The following is a 19,382-nucleotide window of genomic DNA, read 5'->3' on the forward strand; positions in this document are numbered from 1 at the left end:
CCCACCTTAACAGAAGGTTTCCTACATGGTTTGAGCCTCTCTTTCATCAGACGCCACCATTGGAAACTAAAAGCACATGGTCCTTCACTTACATTTTCCTTTAAGTACTAGGATTCATACAGGATAAGTTGCTATGGACAAGGAAGAGTCATTGCTAAAGTACTCTTTAGCAGAGTTCCAGAAATCAGTGAGAAAAGAGTCTGCCTTCCTTAGTGGGGACACATTTGAGCTTGTGCTCACAAGATCACAAGACAGTTGGCTTCATGCATATGAAAGTGGCACAGAGAAAGGCAGTCATCAACAAAGAAAGCTGGAACCTTCATTCGCATGCTGCTCTGCACATCTGCAAGTGGACTGGCTACAAAAGCTATTCTCACCCAGCACACTAGGCCTGTCAGCCTCTAAATATGGCAATCAGAGACCTGATTCTGGGGACATTTCAGGGTTTGATGCCTCTTGGATGCTCCCAGATGGAAGTACCCTATTTTGCTTGGGCAAGGAGAAGCCAATCTTGTGACTAGTGAACTCCCCCACCCTCAGCCCAAGCATGTCCTTCTGAGGGCCTTCTCAGCTAACTCCTACCATATTTCTTGTCAGCCTCTCTTACACAGAAAGACCCTTCACTCAAGAAAGAGGCTTCTGCCTGTGGCTGGGATATAGCTTTTCTTTTTTTTTTGCCTTGAATGACACGGATGGTGTTCTGTGGCTCCTTTTTCCTCCAATAGCATCAGCCTTTATGTTTGAATCCTCATTTCCTAGTTAATAAGACTGCTAGTGCTGCACATTCCCATAGATGATTTATTATTCTCTTTAGGAAGGTATATTTCTGCAAGAATCATGTCATTTGCAAGGCATATGGCAGAAGGGAGCTATAGTTAAGGGATGGTGAAATAAGTTGCATCAGGTTTTGCTTGGCAAGGACACCAGATGGATGCCTTTATGATGAAGTGGGGCTCCTCCAGCCTTTTCTTTTATGCAGGTCTCCAACAGGTGTTTCCTCTAAGGCATATCTGTTTTCCATAACATCAGAATGAAGAAAGACATTGTCTGTGACAGCTTGTGTACATAGATCATGCTTTTATTATGATAGAAAAGTGTACAGTGATTGATTTGGTATTCCAAGTCAAGCTAAAATGTGCTTGGGAGAAGATTGTTTTCCATTTGCCAAAAGGGCATTTAATTTAGAGACCAAGAGTCTTCATACGTTATGAGGATGAGGAAGGGGCAAAAGAGGGAGAAGGAGAGTAAAAGTGAAAAGTCTGAAGAAAGTGACCAGAAGAAAAGTAGTAGCAGTTGTCATGTAGACTTGGGTGCTGAGGGCAGAGAGCAGGAAGCTTCCTCTCTGAAGGTAACTTGGGTGTATTAAATGAACATCTAAGAGATGGTGTGAAAAAATGGGTTCTATGAATGAGTAACATAGCCAGTTCTCCAGATCCTGATAAAAATAAAAAACAGACTTGGGTCTCAGGTGTGTTCCCTGGTGAGTTTATTTAACCAGGTTGGTATAAAGCCATCCCCACGGTCCTATGTAGTACCATTAAGAGAGCCTCTGTGGCTCTTAGAATTTGGGGGTGGGAGCTCATGAGTTAAGGATATTTAAACCACCAAAAGGCATGTTAATTTGAAAGAATAACGTAACCCATTTTGGTCAAACTGACCTTAAGGCTTACATTACAACATCTTCTGGCCAGGTAAATGACTAGAATCCACCACGGTTACAGACAGGTCTTCAATGGGGAGGAAGATGAAGGGCTGTACTTCAGCATTAGCCAATCTCATTAGCAATAAGCTCTTAACTTTCCAAACCCTTCTCCCATGTCAGCTTCTCTGGGTCCTCTCTCTATCCCATTACTTTAAGTCTGATACTTCTAAGCTAACAATCTGAAATTCCTTTGTCTGAAAAATTATGACTTAAGATAGCAATTTAGAAACTGACTTGGTTTAAAGAGATCAGAATTGCTTGATACTATATTAGAGTCTGAGTCTTTGGGCCAGGTGTTGAATAACAAGTGGTATTAATTAAAAGATATATAAAATTTTAAAAAATCACCCTGCAGCACAAAGCACAATATGTTGTATTTTTCCCAGAATGTATAGCAAAATTTCACGAGAGTGCTGTCAGAATGTACTGATCAGCAGGGCTGAACCTACAGTGTGATACTGTATAGAATGTTTCAAGAGATAGTAACAGATATTTTTAAGTGAGTAAATGAATAAGTAAATTGGTAAACTTGTGTGGTGAAGTAAATGTGTGAAATACTGCATTATACAAACTTTAAAGGATTTCTTTTTTGTAAGACTTTCCTGAACCTTTCAAACACTGAAGTGCAGTGTGAATCTCAAAGAGGGGACATCTTTCTCAAACTTCATTTGACTGCAGAAAGCATTTCCTCATGACTTCTACAGTTACTAATATTCCATGTGTTATGTTTGTTTTAGAGTAGGCATTTCTTTCAGAATAGGATGGATTTATGCTGTAGTAACAACCATGAAATCTCAGTGGCTTAGCACAACAAAGGTGTATTTCTTTTTCATATTACATGTCTGACACAGGTCAATGAGACCAGGGCACTCTGTGACACGAAGGCACTCATGTTCTTAGGCTGGTCATCACTACAGAAGGTCAGGAGAGTGTTTGAAGAATCACACAGGAGCTTGTCCCTTCATCAGCTATCCCTTCTCACATTTCATTGGTCAGAACTAGTCTTGGGCCCCATCTGACCTGCCCATTTACCAAAGAAAGAAAGGAAAATTGGATCCTCTGAGCATCAATATTCTCAAACTTAGCATTCTATTCAAATGCCAGCTTTACCATTTGTTAGCTCTTTGACTTTTACCCACAAAATAAGGAGTGGTCTTTAAAGTCTGGCAGAGACTGAAATGGTCATTAAGTATTTCAGTTGCTTCCCATGTTCCTCAACCCCATAGATTAAGAGGACCCATGTGACTAGATCTGGCCAATGAAATATGAGCAAAAATGATGTGTGTCACTTTTGGCCATGGCAGCTAAAAGCCCAGGCTTTGCTCTTCCCTTGCTTTAATGACTAAGGAGGATGTGTGTTCTAGGTGTGTGACTCTAAGATGGTACAGACTCTGCACTCCTAAGGCTCTGTTCATCTGATGAAAATATGTAGTGTGAGTGAGAGAACCTGTGTTCTGTTCAGCCCCTGGAATTTTGAGGTTGTTTCTATAGAGTAAGCTTTAATTCTCCTGACCCAAATAGGTTCAGACTATAAACTTTCTGCACTTCTAGAAGGGTTTCTTCTCTTCTCTTTATCTTGCAAATTTGCATTCCTTCAGATGTGATGGGATTTTTTTCCAAAGATCATCTAATCCTTTGGGTGATTGAATATGCTTTGAATATAGTATGTGACAAGCATTGTGCCCAACCTCAGTGTTCAGGTCGAGGGCTTTACCAAGACCTAACCCAAGATTATAGTAAAGTCAAATGCAGGCCAGTGATAGAAATTGCAAAGAATACAAAATGCATGTAATAAGTAAGAATGTTACAACAGGGACTCATACAAAAAGATATGGAAATGAGAGGGGTGGAAAACAACCCAAGGAGAGAGATACATTCATGACTCAATCTCATAGACTTTTAAATTCTATATTCAGGGGCCCAAAACACCTTTGTGATTTCTCCCAAGCAATAGTAGCATCGCCAAAGTAGCAAAATTAAAAACAAAAATAAAAAAAAAAATAAAAAAAAAAACAAAAATAAATACATTGAAGGCACATATAATGTAAGGTAAAAGGAGAGATTGATAGGTCTGTTAAATGCTCACACAAGCACATGTACATGTGCAGGTGCACACACACACACACACACACACACAAAGTGTTCAGTATATCTTCAATTGTGATACATTCTGGACATTGAGCTCTTGGTGTCCCTCAGACATGAATCTTTATTCTGTAGGCCCAAGGTTATTCTCCTTGTGTTATTCTGAGCTTTGAGCTCAAGGTTCTAAGTTTGACATCTTGGTTTTGTTACACCAGTGCCACAAATGTTCTCAGCTAACTCTCCATTCTCCCTACTTAGGGTTTTTCTGTATGAAACAGAACAAGATTCTGACCAGCTTGATAGCAGCGGCATGTTTCACTGGTGCAGAGCAACCCCTTTGGACAATGTGATTCTGGTAGGTGATGTTGCACCAAATCTCAAATGAAATAAAGCTATAGCTATGGTAAATAACATCCTTACACTAGTTATAAGCATCTGCCATTTCTCTTTGTAAACTGTGAGTTTCAAAGGAAAAACACATTTCCTCACCAGCCATATGAATGGTATGCAGGATAACAGATGTGGCATTTGACAAAGATTATGTAGATAATATGCTGAGATTTGAAACAAGTAGATCAGATTGTTCAACTATACCCCCCCCACCTAAACAGTTTAGCTGAGTCAGTTATTTAGAATAATGTTCTCTTGACACTTTGCCGTTTTTCTAGTAAACCTAATTAATTTAAATGCACTAGGGAAGCCATTTACAAGAATTCTGAAACCTTCCTCTCTCTCTCTCTCTCTTTTTTTTTTTTTTGAGTAAATAAACATTTTCCTAATTATTGGTTTTGTTTGGATTTTCTATAGTGGTTTCTCTTAAAGTTGGCTATATTTATACTTAACACATTAGTCAAGAATGTGTCTCCTAGATGCACCACATGGATGAATCCTAATAAATATTAGGAGAATCCTGCTTCTGCCTCTGTTATCTCAAGGAAATGAACTAACTCAATTTCCTGAAATGCCAGCAACTAAGATGTAAAAATTCTGTATCCTCATCCAGACTCTGATACCTATTTCTGGGTCCCCATCTATTCTCATTTTCCAGAGTTAGCAACTCAAGCATAATCTCAGGATTTACCTTGCAAACAGTAGTTGGTAATATAATAAAAGTGATAATTTGTTGTATGAACCCCACATAATTTTTTCAACTATAACTAATTGATAATAATGTCTTTTCTTGCTTTCCAAAAGTAATTCAGCTCACTTTTTCTGCTAAACACGCACATACACACACACACTCACTCACTCTTTGTGGCTTGGTTCTTGTGTCCTGACAATATATAAGTTTTTATAAAAACATGATCAATCATTTGATCAGAAGCATAAAATTGTCAGAGCTGTCATAATAACTAGAAAACTACTAGGGTTGCTGCTGAAATTCACCATTTTAGCAATTATGTCTTCTTCTAAGCAAAATAAACTCCATTGAGCAGGAAGCTAAACATTTCAGTGGGAGGGAAGTCGTTAGAAAGGTTGAGAAGTTGGTTGCAGATGGAGGCATCCAAAAGACCAAGAAATAGACATAGCAGATGTTTTATTATACCATATTTCTTAAGCACACAGACAGGTTACTATGATAGATATCTCCTTTATGATACTTGATATGGAATATAGTTCAGAACACCAAGTGAGTCTTTTGATAAGTTTAGAAGGGCTTTTAGTTTAAGAAATTCTAAGGCTTTTGAAAGTTGTGACCCTAGAGGAGAAATGTCCATATTGTGGAATTCAGAGAGGCTTTGAATTTGGTTTAGTTTGCAGAAGGGTCAAGTGAAAGTGGTCGATTTAAGTTACTTTGAACAAATAGTGCATCCTCCCCTTCCTCCAAAAGCCTCCATCTTTCTCAATTGGGAGACAGTTTTGTGCCACACTTTCTTGGAGAAATTGCCTCTCTAGCTGTGCCCATTAATGCACTTTGCCATGTATCTTGTTTCTAATTGTTTAGTTCTACTCAGAAGAGCAATCGTTGGACTTCAGGCATGTTACATTAAATACCGTTAGAGGCTTCATTATTCAAGTTAAAACTAATCGGATTAGCTAGAGACAATTATTTAATAGATTTGGTTACGATTCACATCACTCTTTAGGAAGGCTCTTCAGACAAGTAGCTTTATTTCCCCTCACAGGGCAATTCCCTTTGAAAAGAGAGTATTTCCTAGTATATGCTAATTTGACAAACTAATTTTGGAGAAGTCAGATGTTACTTATTTATTCTATTAGATTTTATCACCCCCTGTTTCACAGAAGCTTGTCATTTAACCCAGCTAAAGATGGGCATAAGAGAGGATGATACATCCATTTGAAGTATTCTGAGTCTTCATATGCCGAGGAATGTAGAACACACTTATACATGAGGTGCTTTTAAATGCATTTAACTTGTTCTCTACCAGCTTCCAAGAGTTCCTCCTCTGAAACTCTAGGAATTCAATAAGATTCAGAGTTGGTTAATAGGTATTGAACAACAGCTAATGAGTTGAACACTGTACTTTCAATATATTATTTCATTTCCACCACAGAATTAACTTTTATTTTTTAAATCATTTAAACTTAAAGAAACTGAGTGTCACAGAGTAAGCTAGCTTGTTCACAGTCATACAACACAATCCAGAATCAGGTCTTCCTCCAGATCCAGTGCTTTTTCTAGCCCATCCCAGAGCCACCCCAGAAGACACTGACTCATTCCCTTGAAAAAATCAGACCAAGGCTTGAAATGAGTTTCCTATAGTATTATCACCTCTTTTTTTAAAAAAAGATTTTATTTATTAATTCATGAGAGACACACAGAGAGAAGCAGAGACATAGGCAGAGAGAGAAGCAGGCTCCATGCAGGGAACCTGATGTGGGACTCGATCCCGGGACTCCAGGATCACACTCTGGGCCAAAGGAAGGTGCTAAACCACTGAGCCACCCAGGCATCCCATCACCTCTTTTTTTAAGTTACATTCATCATTCTTAAGAGTCTCTGTGAATGTGGGGGAAAGCTAAACTAAATATTTTTCATGTATATGATTATTTTCAACTTGGAGATAGAGAGGAAATGTTAATAGTCGGTGATGCTGATAGTAGTACACAACATGTTTGAATGTTTGGGTTCAAATGGAATTTTTGTGACCCTTTCATTTCTTTTCTGTACTTTGTATAACAAACTTCCTCAACTCTGGAAAGCATCTATTGAATGAGTTTCGTATGTCAGTTTGAACCATAGGAAATTGCCAATATTCAACCATTTGGGGCCAATAAAAAGAAAACTTCATATGTTCCAAACTAATAGATATCTTCATATGTTTGAAAATCCACCAAAAACTACAACATATTGTACAACTTGATGTGATTTTCAGGGCTCACTAGAAGACATAAATTTAGCAATGGAATTTGTAATGTTTAATTTTTCATTGAATCTTAACTATAGCACATACAAGGTCAAAACCACAAGATAAAATAAAAGATGTGCTCCCCATTTGGTTGTATGGTTTCACACCTTGAGAAATGATATTGATCTGAGTTTTAATTGATGCACTCCAGGCTGATAAAAGACTTTTAAAAGTGGAATAAGGAGGAACTCCACTGAAGGATAAAAAGTATAATTGCCCTGTGGTAGATAAATTCCACTTTATGAGCAGTTTGCAGAATTTCCTTATCCTTATGAAAGTCCTCCTATCGATGTACCTGGAAGAGAGTTGGGATGAGGGGAAGGATGAGTCCTGTTTGAGACACTCTCAGCTTGTTTCTAAAACTGACCAGATTCTGCATGTTTATGCTTAGAAACGAATGGACAAGTCAAAACATGAGTTTCGGAACCACGTCATAGCATGCATCTTTGGAGATGCCCATTCAACACTGATAGGGCTTCGGAATTTTGTAATGCCCTTGAGAGCTAGCAGCTATATGCGGCAGGAGCTGAAGGATATTGTGTTCATTGGGTCCCTCGAATACCTGAAGAGAGAATGGCTATTTCTCCGAAATTTTCCCCAAATATACATTCTATCTGTAAGTATCACATACGAGATAGTGATTATTTATTATGATGATAAAACTAATGGCACTAGCATTAATAATAATAAAACAGTGGCTTGTACCTATATAGTGCTTACTAGTATCAAAAACGTTTCTATGCATTTTATATGTATTAACTTTAACTCATTTAATCCTCACAAGAATCTGATGGGGTAGATTTTAAAGGTGTTGACCTTTGGACATGGAGAGAGTAGGTAACCTGTCCAAATGACATGAAGATAAGTAGCAGAACTAATATCTAAACCTAGCCATTGCAGGTCCTGAGTTCATGCCCAGGAGCTTATACATTTTATGTTTATAATCATATTTTATGGTCTTTATATAAATAAATATATAAATAAGAGTTTCTCCACCTTTCTGAGTCTTATTCTGACTTAATGTCTGTAGTTAAACTAGCAAGCCTTTGTGCTCTATCTTGTCTTTTCTGAAAATACATCATTTATGGAAAACATAATGTCACATGGTCCTCGATAGATGTATAAGAAGGAGGAATTAGGTTTCCACTTCTGAGAAATGGATCCATTATGAATATGTGGCATTTTGGTTGTAATTGTATTTGCTCTGAACCTTTATAAGCCCGTGTGCCATTGTGTGCCACTCTTTCCCTGTATTAAAAAAAAAAGTATCTGCAGTATGAAATGCCCCCAAAGCATATAATTTCTTTCATGAAATAATGGCTGCAATATGTAACATAGTTCAAATTTCAAAAATGGTTCTCTGAAGGAACAAATTTCATTTGCTTTTTAAAAAGCCATCATAAAGTACTCTGCACTAGACCCTTACTTTAGACCATAGAAAGGAAGCTGGGAAAAGGAGCAGAAATCTCTAGATCAGGCTAGTGTTAGGAATTACCAGTATTCAAGTCTAAACTACCTGAAGGCAGGACCAGATCTAATCCTATTTCTCCACCAAATTGGAAAAGAAGAAACCACCACTATGTTAGCTAATTCAGAGAGTATAGGAAAGACTAGCTGCAAGCGAAATTGTGAGGATGCAAAATTTGTACAACTTGATCCATTTGTCCAAGTTAGATCCATAACTTCCTCATTCTCTGAATGTTTTTTATTATCCCTACTATTATCCCTATTTTGCTTCCTCCACTTAAATCATCTGAATGGATGTACGCTTCTCCCTCTTTACCCTCCTTTGGCTCATCCAGACTTGCTGTTAGGAAAGAGTCTATGAAATTTACCCACAGTAAGATATTAATGATTAATGATCAATGATCAGTGAAGCTAAGTATGTTCAGATATCAGGTACTTAGTCTTAAAACCAAGTCAGTGGGGGCTGGAGAGGCTTTGACTCAAAAATCCCTCCATCTGAGAAGTCCCTCCTCTACTGGGTTTTCTCTCATTAGGGATCTGCACTCTTTCCTGAAGACCTCCATGCAGCCAACATAGAGGAATGTTCCATGTGTGCTGTTTTATCCTCCTCATCCAAGGCATCAAGCAACCCAGCTTTGGTAGACACAGAGACCATCATGGCTACCCTCAACATTGGATCATTGAGGATTAGCTGCTCTTCCCAGACACATGAAGAATCACGTAAGAACAATTCCCTGATAGGAGGAGGCTAGAGAGAATGGAATAAGGAAAGAGAATTAACTCCTCTCTGAAGTACTCTGATCATGAGGAGAAGGAAAATTGGGTCAGATATCCTTGAAGGCCCCTCCCAACTCTGAGAATTCTGTAATAGAAGTAACAGACAGTTAAGTCCTTGGGAATCCTAAGTCAAATGAAAGCTATTTCTACCTTCTAAGTGGAATGCATGTAACACTGTTTACCCATCTTAAGAAAAATCACTGAATTTTAAGGATGTTTTTGTTATTGATTAATTATTAGTTACGAGAGAAATTGGCATATTATTATAATTAACAATATTTAGTAGTAGTACTATCAGTCTTCATTAGATCTTAGAGATGTCCCATTACTATTCATAGTTTTATGTTTGAGAGAATGAGGTATAATTCTCTTTTATTCCGTTACGATGTTTTCAAATTATGAATTTTAGATTATCTCTAAATTCTCTTCCAACTTCTATATTCTAAAAATGTCATATTGAAGCTTCAGATTGGAAAGAGATTATGAGAAGCAGGAGCTACTCAGGATGGGAATCAAGTCTTTTCCTCCTTTGTAGTCCTCTTAGTGCCTAGGGCAGTTATGGTCACTTAGATGTTTACCACATACTTAATGAATTGAAGCAAATGAGTCAGTACCTGGACTTCCCATACATTTCACCATGTCCAAGTTCATTTCATTATACCAAGTGCTTGAGGTAAATTCCCATACATTTGAAGAGTTCCCATATATTTCACCATATCCAAGTATTTGAGGTAAATGATCAATAAAAACTGTAGTTTCCTTTCTCCCCCAAATAGGGAAAGGCTTATCTATTAATCTGTTTCTAAAATTGACTACTAGACACCCAACCTAACATGAAAGTACTATTACTGAAGAATTTTCTGTATCTAAAACAGATTTTCAAGTCAAAAAATAAAAGTAGATCATGGTTGGAGTCCCCTTGACCCAGCCATTTCCCTCAAGGATGTTAATTCTTGTATCAGTATCAAGAACTCAGTCTTCTGGCCATGCATCTGCTGAGCACAGCTATTCTACTGTGCATGGAACTTGGAGCAGTCAGACATTACAGGCATGGCAAGGCTTTTGTGATTATGGTTGTGGATAAAAATGTTCAGAATCAAATTAGGAAACTAAAAGAATGCTCTCTGACTCCTAGAGCACTATTGCTAGGTGGAAAAATAGAAGATTCTTATGCCAAAGGACTAAATGAATAATCTAACCTAATCTTTGGTAGGTGAACTGAACCGCCTATTTGAGACACCCTCACTAAGCATTAAAAGCTGACTCGGCATTCAGAGTTTCAGGATGTTTTGCAAAGCAGACTAGTAACCAAGCACTTTATGAATATCAAAGTATTCCAGACTAAGGAGGTGTAAGCCATATCACTGCTAAGCAAATCTAAAAATGCTGTTGTATTGTGCACATAAATCTTCAGCTTTGCAATTAGAATCACTCAAATTTACATAAGATCTGTGTGTGGTACATGTGAGAGTAATTGTGTGTGTGTGTGTGTGTGTGTGTGTGTGTGTACACCATGTTTACAACTCTCTGTGATTAGACAGAGAGGAAGTATTCACTTCATAGGCGATATCATCAATATACAAGTGAAATAAGTCAATCGGAAAAGGACAATCACCATATGGTTTCACTCATATGTGGAATATAAGAAATAGTGAAGGGTGGGACACCTAGGTTGCTCAGTGGTTGAGCGTCTGCCTTCAGTTCAGGGCATGATCCTGGGGTCCAGGATCAAATCCCACACCAAGTTCCCTGCAAGGAACCTGCTTCTCCTTCTGCCTATGCCTCTGCCTCTTCTCTCTGTGTCTCTCATGAATAGATAAATAAAATCTTTAAAAAAAAAGAAATAGTGAAAGGGATAATAAGGGAAAGGAGGGGAACTGAGTAAGAAAAATTAGAGAGGGAGACAAACCATGAGAGATTCCTAACTCTGGGAAACAAAGTGTTGCAGAAGGGGAGGTGGGTGGGAGGATGGGGTAACTGGGTGACAGGCACTGAGGAGGGCACTTGATGGGATAAGCACTGGATATTATACTATATGTTGGCAAATTGAATTTAAATAAAAATGTAATAAAAAATTCTATATGATACATAGCACCAGGCATTGTACTAGCAACAAGTAGCTGTTCAATAATTATATGTTATTATTAAAAAAATGAAAATGCCCATGTAACCTAAGTCTGGGATGAACTGACACTGACTGACCATCTAGTTAATCATCTGGGTGACTTGTCCTTCCTATTATTAGCTTTATTTAAGTCTCACATATTATATAGGCTAGAAAGATAGAAACCTGTGAATATAATTCTGATTTTCTTTATATCTAGTGATTTTCATCCTTTCACTTATTCATTAATTCAACAAAATGATATTGATTTTGTATGATGCACCATGTAACCTGTTACAGGCTGGAAGGTTGCCCTCAAAGGAGAAAGACGAATTGGTAGAAGGAGGTAAAGGAGAGGGGGAGAAAGGTTTTGAAAGGAGGCAGAAGAAAATGAAGGACTATCAAAGTATTTCAATCATTATGAAGTATGAGTAGGTGCTTTCCCCAAAGATAAAAGGGAAAGTTTAAAGAAAAATGTATTGTGCAGGTTTGGTACCATTTCTTTTATGGATGTCATCATACCCATTTGTGTAACCAGGAAATGTAGATCCAGTCAAGCTCTACTGTGCCACCTAATGAAGGTCATTGTGTCTACTTATCTGGTGCCATAGCCTCAGTAAAGTTACAAGATGAGCATTTATGAAGAGCAAAGTATCATTACTCAGGAATTTTATCAATCACTCTGGCATTATAGGAATCTACCTGGAGTTTATATAGAGAAATTCCAAATCCTCAGAGAGGCCTGTTTGGTTCTCTTAACCATTCTTCCCATTTCATGTTAATACTGCTCTTGCACCATCCTTAAAATGTGGAAATGGGAATACACATATCCAAGAATTGTCAGTATAAAGGACTGGGAAATTCTGCTAGGAGCCAGAGAACATCTTGCATTCTGGGCACCGACATCAGACTAGCCAATGGGCAGTTTACTTTCCCTTCCCCTAGGACACTGGTTATCAACCAGGGGCAGTTTTGCCCCCAGAGGCCATCTGACAAAGTCTGGAGACAGTTTTGGTTGTCACAACTTGAGGGCATACTATTGACAGCTAATGAGTAGAGGCCAGAGATGCTGGTAGACATCCTACAATGCACAGGACAGTCCCACAGGTTTAAAACAAAGAAACAAAGAAACAAACAAACAAACAAACAAACAAACCTTTTGGCCAAAAATGTCAATAGTATCAAGATCAGAAACATTGCCCTAGAATATCTGGTAAGACTTTTGTGGGATCAGTGGGCTTTCCCACATTTCACAGTCATGATAAACTTACGTACAAAGGCCATCATGGACCACCAAGGCATCATGGGATGTTAGGGGTTGGAGACAGCAGAGTGAGGACTCTCTGAAAGATCAGCAAGAATGCCATCCCTCTGGACATTTCCATGGGAAACTTTAGGGTTTCCAGTGACGCTCTAATTGCTGCCCTGTCGCATCACAAGGAGAACAGGTTGGCAAACCTAGGTACTGAACTAAATAATCTGTGGCATAATCTAAACATATAACGGTAATTAAGTCTGACAACTTAATATGCTACTGAAATTTAAATGTACAGTAGTAATCTACAATTAAGCAATCTTTTGTAATAGCACCCTGCCAGACTGGAATATTTCAGGTATAATACTGTGTACTACTAGGCAGCAAAAATATTGACACTAGTAAAATATACCCAGGCTATGATCTGACATATATTCAAATTAACTATTGCTCTACAATACAAGATAGAATTAAGGCAGAAATTCCATTGTTGTCCTTCAGCTGATGTCCAAAGCATTTATTTCAGCTGATATGCATATTTTTGCACCCAAGAAGAACATGTGATATCAAAGTATCTGCCTCTATATACTGAATTCACAGATTTGATATGACTGTGGTAAAATTCTGATATCTCTATAGTTTCCACTGTCACAGCAGTCAGAGGGATCTTTTAAAAATGTTTTGTAATGTCATTTCCCTACTTTAAATTCTATGTGACCTGTGACAGTTATAGGAACATCACATAGCATCTTTCAGGCCAGTAGGGTGTTTGAATTTTCTCCTACTTAGTCCTGTTTATACTGGCTTTTTCCTTCTTTGGATTTCTTATCCCATCCCCTCTGCCTGGGTGGCTTTTCAATCCTCAGGACTCCATTCCAACATCAGAGAGGCCTCTTTTCAGACTTTATCTAAAGTCACCCTTCCTCACCAATCACTGGTCCCTAAAAGTTAGTTTTCCACACTACTCGTCACTATCTGGAAATATTTTATATTCGTAGCACATAGAATGTCATTGGAGCAGGGACTCTTCACAGTCCTAGCATGGAATAGACTCTCTTTAAAATATTAGCAGAGGAAGAAGGAAGGAAAGGTACAGAGAGCAGAGAAAGCATCTTACACAGTTCTGAGAATAAAGGAAATCTTAGTTCCGCCAATCTTTCTGCATTATGGAAATCCCAGAGACTTTTTTTAAGGGAAAAAGTTTGAATGTATTCAGATCTCATTACAAATAAGATTTACCAATGGGTTAGAATATCTGATCTCTAACCATGATGTAAGCCTTCCTCTTAAATAGCTGTGTGAGCAAAGTTAGCCCTCTGATCTTCCACTTTCCCACCTGAAGCTGGAGGGTTTGCTAAATTCCTAAGGCCCTTGCCAGTTCTAGCTATAAACCAGATAGGTTGGGAACTTCCTGTGGAGTTTCACCCTCAATCTACCTTGGAGCATGACTCAGAATTTTAGCAGTTCTCAGAAATATATTCAGCTCTACTCTGCATTAACAAGAAGTGCCTCTTTTACTGAAAGTCTCAGGGAGATGGAGGAGCTGGTAAATATTGTAGTATGCAGTATTCCCTCTGAAAAAAATTTCCCTCTGGGTTGTTTCTCTTCTCCTGCCCCTGTCTCAGTGGCCTTCCTGTTGCCTATCAGCCTGTCTTACCACCATGCTCATCTCCATTCACTCCCCATCTCATTCCCACCCCTCCTGTGTGCCTGGCGCCGTAAACAGCAGACCCTCTTCAAAGGCAGCAGGGAATTTTAATTATAAATAGAATTTTTACCTTTCACAGTAGTGTGTCCCTGTTATATAGCATTCTCAGGAAGGTTCAAGAAAGGCAACCAACAGTTTTAAAGCATCACATCTGATGAGAACATTGTATGTGTGTTTCTTTTTTAAGTAGATGCTAGTTCCCCATTTCTCTCTTCCCTTTTCATTCTTTACATTTTTTGGCTTAGAGACCAAAACTCTGGTGTTTCACCCAGTTTTGAATTTGTCCATAATTCCCTACATGGTAAAACTGTGTGTCAGGCTGGAGCTGTGCATCATTGTCTGGTGGAGTTGAGACTCACAGAGGAAAGTGAAGGGCCTCACATTCTCAAGCAGGAGTGAAATCTGTCTGTAAACTGAAAGCAAAGCTCAGAGGTTCCAAGTGACACCCTGCCCATCTTTAAGGAACTCCCAAAGCATTGGGGATTGATGCAAGCCAACTAGGGATGGGAGGCAGCCAGGTCTAACGAAGAAGAAAGAAGACGTGAACAGTACCCAGAGAGCATCTCAAAGAACCCTAAAGCACTAGGGGCCAAAAACCAGCTGCAGTGTCTCCAAAAGCACTGGTTGAGGAGCACCACCTATTTATTCATGGTTTCCTGAAAGTTCTACAAGCAAATGGATGTGGATTTAGGCACAGCTTGCCTGAGCCATCACCCAACACTACCACTCCACAGAGAAGAATCATATTTTGCTTATGTGGTCAATAAGCAACCACTGGGTGAGCTTTGCCTTTTTTGTAATTCACTTGAAGTGCCATTTAAAACACACAAATCACTTTGCAAAAGGAGATGCTAAGGAGGCCCCAATTGTTTCCCCTAAATATAAGGAAAGAAACGGGTTTGGACATAAGAGTAACTTTGTTAAGATAAAGCTCCAGGTTACACGGTGTGCTTCTATGTCATTGCCAAGTTTTTTAAGATACTTTGTTTGCATTTATCAATCTCTTTTCATCTCTGTTGTCTGTGTCCACAGAAGGGACTTCAGAGACCTTCAGATTTCCTGGGAGATCCAAATACCGAAGAATCCCCATCCTCACTGAACTGAGTAAGTTGTGTTTCAAGGACAAAATGCAAAGGAGAAATTGTTGTTATCCATAATCGATGTCCCAGATTTCCTTTTAGAATCTACAGTCAAAGAACTGAGGAACTAGAGAGGGAACAAGAGAAGCATTAAGTATTTGACTGGACATCACATTGGGCTTTTATCTAACTGGTGACATCATCAAACAGAGCCTGTTATATCTGGGTGTCAGGGTGCAGGAATAGTATCTGCCTTCTCCTCCTGTTCAGTTATCAGGAGGAGAAGGCAGATACTATTCCTGCACCCTGACACCCAGGAGAGGGAGACCAGCAACTGGCTCAGCCTTGTTTGGAGGAAATCTTCTATGGAACGGGCCCTGGGTTTGAGGACTGCTAGGAAGGATCTCCCTATACTCATTTATCTACCAGTCATGGGTCTCTAAACCAAGCAGGTCCTTTCCTGTACTGATACCAAGACTGGGATTAGGGAGACACAAATGAGGCACTCAGGATGCAGATGTTAAGGAGGCACCCACCTCTGGGGTCCTTAAACTTTATGTTCCAGATATCTCCCTTGTGTCATCGTAATCCTGGCTCTGAGTGGTGCTCTTCTAAAATGGAAATACTCCATGCAGAAATACCAGAATAAGCTGTTATCTCTCACCAACACCGTATGGAAAATGCACATGTATGAGACTTTCCTAGATGTGAGGAGCTCTGGGAGTAGAAGAAAGGCTGCGGAAGGCAGGGAAGGTGTCTGTGTGCATTTGGGGATATGTTTGGGAGGCAATAGGGGACACCAGGATTTAATACTAACAATAATTGTTAAGAAAAGAGGAAGATAAGAAAAAGGGGAATCTTTAACACATATTAGAACCTGAGACAGCCATTTTTACTTGTATCTTCTTTTTTTCTGTCCTTTTAATCATGTTTAAGCCAAGGTGTATATACACTAAGGACATTGATTAGAAGACTATGATGTAAGTTGGAGTGCTTAGGAGGGGAACAGCCAGCTTCTCACTAGCTCCAAAGTACATCTGGTCACTCTCCAGGGACTTAGAGCTTTGTTCAAGTAACGACTTGCTGGCACCAGGCAACCCTTGTCAAATTAGTCTAACAAATCACCTGCCAGCTCATGCAGCTTTTGTTCTTTGGCTGGCTGGAAAGGGTCACAATGACATGAGAGCTGCAAGTCTGAACTCTAGCACTTTAGTACAGAATGTACAGTGGCCTGCAGGAAAATGTCTAGGAAAGTGGATGCCAATATTTTAAGATGACACAGTAAGATTTGGACAAGGGCTCTTGGGGTATGTGTGCGTGCTGAGGGTTGGCAATGCAAGGAGAAAAAAAATATATGTGCATAAAAAATGTGGGTTGATATGGTCATGTATTATTGCTCATCTTTTATAAAAACATGGAGTGACTTAAAGAATTAGGAAAAATCCAGTCTTAGGAATGTATTCTGCATCACGCTCAGTAGATTTGGTTTGATCTGTAATAGGACTGTCAAGAACTGTGAAGGATGTGAGTAAGATCTTATGCTACTTGTAAACCAGTAAGTTAACCTGCCACAGTTTCGTGGATATTGGCAGAAGACACAAAACCACTCCACCAGAGATTTAAAAAGCAGTTTATTACTCAAAGCAATGGCCATAGCCAGAGTATCATCAATTTTGTGCTGCTTGCTCAAGGCCAGTTCCCACAGGATGACATGAAAAAGGCCAAATGATACCTGTACCCACCATGGATTGCTTTATAGGAGAGGAACCCCAGGCTTCAGGAACCAGAAGCTTTTATAATGGGCAGTAAGCATGATTCCCTTTGCTCTGGTGAGAGATATTATCTCTATCTTCCAATACTATTTTTAATTTAAACATTTTTGAAACAATAATCTTGGAACAAAGGCAATCAGTGCTTCTATTTGTATTTGCAACAATGACCAATTCCATTCCCTTCAGAGGCTTCTTCCAGGGATCTGAGTTGAAATCTGGGATAAGTAAAGATGTGCTAATGGTTAATTTGACTACTGCTACATGGGCCCCAGTTCAGAGGATTCTCTAAGCCCTGCTACTTAGAGTGTAGTCGAAGAGTCAGTAGCATCAATAGCATCTGGAAGCTTCTTGGGTACCTAGAATCCCATTCTTACCCCTAGACCCAGTTAATCAAAATCTGTGTTATAACAAGATCCCTGGGCGATTCGTATACACATTAAGCTTTTGAGAGGTACTGCTTTAACTCATTCTGGACCCAGACAACTCTAAAAACCCAAGTAAATACCGAGGTATCTATGGCATGGTATTATGAAAAATGTCTGTAACCGGGGTGATCATACGTTCCTATTTATGCCTGTTTCGGCAGTGCAGTTATTTTTTTAAAAGATTTTTTTATTTTTTCATAGGAGACACAGAGAGAGGCAGAGACATAGGCAGAGGGAGAAGCAGGCTCCCTGCAGGGAGCCTGATGCAGGACTCGATCCCTGGACCAGGATCATACCCTGAGCCGAAGGCAGACGCTCAACTACTGAGCCACCCAGGCCTCCCTGTCAGTGCAGTTATTGAGAGTACACCCTTTTACTTCCAAAAGTGCTCTGGTTTGAGAGATAAATTATACAAAGGTGACATTGGGGACACTTATTTGGAGGAGCTGGGCTTGAAGTACCAAGGTATACCCTTGATTATGAAAGTACCCAAGAAGGATACATGTCTTTAGGGGAGGAAGATACTTGGAAATAAAAAAGATAGATGATAGATAGATAGATAGATAGATAGACATACTGAAGTACGGGCAGATCCCACATTGACCCCAGAATAGACATCAAATTCTTTGATCAGTGATCACCCCTTGGCCTGCCATGTATGGCACTCCTGTATTAAGCTTGTCTGCCTGCCTTTCTTTTTTTTCCATTTTTGCCTTACAGAAAATCCTTCCAATATCCACTATATTGAACAGCTGAGTGGACTGGATGAATCCTTCGCAGGAACAAGCCTGCATCTTAGCACGTCCTTTTCCACAGGCACTGTCTTTTCTGGCAGCTTCTTGGATTCCCTCCTGGCCACAGTAAGTGCAGCTAAGTGAAGCTTGCAGAAGGGAGAAAGGATGGTTCAGTCTTAGGAAAATGATGAGAATGCCTCACAATTTGGAGTTCTTTTTGATTTTTCTGAAAAAACTTATTCACATACATTATTCCATCTCTCTCTCTCTCTCTCTCTCTCTCTCTCTCTCTCTTTCTTTATATAACTACTTGGCAAGGGAAGCCAAATTTTCACATTTTCAAGATTAAAAACATGTCTGGCCCTTAGGACCAGAACACTTGGTACCAGGAGGAATGAGCGCATAAAAAGCAGGATGCCTACCTTTCAGCTTCAAGTGCATCTAGGCAGATCAAGCTCTGGTTCAGAGCTTAGGAGACACTGCTTTCTCTTCTCTCTAAAATATCCCCATCAGCTTATGCAGAAATCAGACATAAGGGGACACAGGGACCAAGGAGAAGCCTTGGTAGTATGAGCTTTATTCAGAGCTAGGTCAGCTCTCCCTCCAAGTTGCCCCGCTCCTGGGATGTGTTTTCGACTTCGTGGTTGCATTTCAGCTCTCAGCTCCTCTTTAGCCTCTCAGTGGATCCCTTGCTTCGACTACAGTATTTCTGTAAGTGGAATTAATTCACCATGTGATCACATACTCCGTGCAGGGCACACTGTTCTAACTGCTGGGAGCACAGCAGTGATGAAGCAGACCAAAGTCTGTGCCCATGTGGAGCTCGGGCTCATGGAGGAGATTAACAGAAACACAATAAATAAGGAACACATGTGGTGTGTCAGATAGCTATAAGGCTAAGGC

General features: G+C 39.5%; 1 protein-coding gene across 1 annotated transcript in view; it reads left to right on the forward strand.

The window, feature by feature from the left end:
* KCNU1 (potassium calcium-activated channel subfamily U member 1) overlaps positions 1 to 19,382 on the forward strand; it is a 142,155-nt gene that overhangs the window by 110,404 nt on the left and 12,369 nt on the right. Inside the window, 5 exon segments of the mRNA XM_041751038.1 lie at positions 4,046 to 4,142; positions 7,550 to 7,774; positions 9,159 to 9,345; positions 15,502 to 15,573; positions 18,466 to 18,605. Coding sequence (XP_041606972.1) covers positions 4,046 to 4,142; positions 7,550 to 7,774; positions 9,159 to 9,345; positions 15,502 to 15,573; positions 18,466 to 18,605 — 721 coding nt within the window.

The sequence above is a fragment of the Vulpes lagopus genome, chromosome 4 (assembly GCF_018345385.1).
Source record: "Vulpes lagopus strain Blue_001 chromosome 4, ASM1834538v1, whole genome shotgun sequence".
Classification (NCBI taxonomy): domain Eukaryota; kingdom Metazoa; phylum Chordata; class Mammalia; order Carnivora; family Canidae; genus Vulpes; species Vulpes lagopus.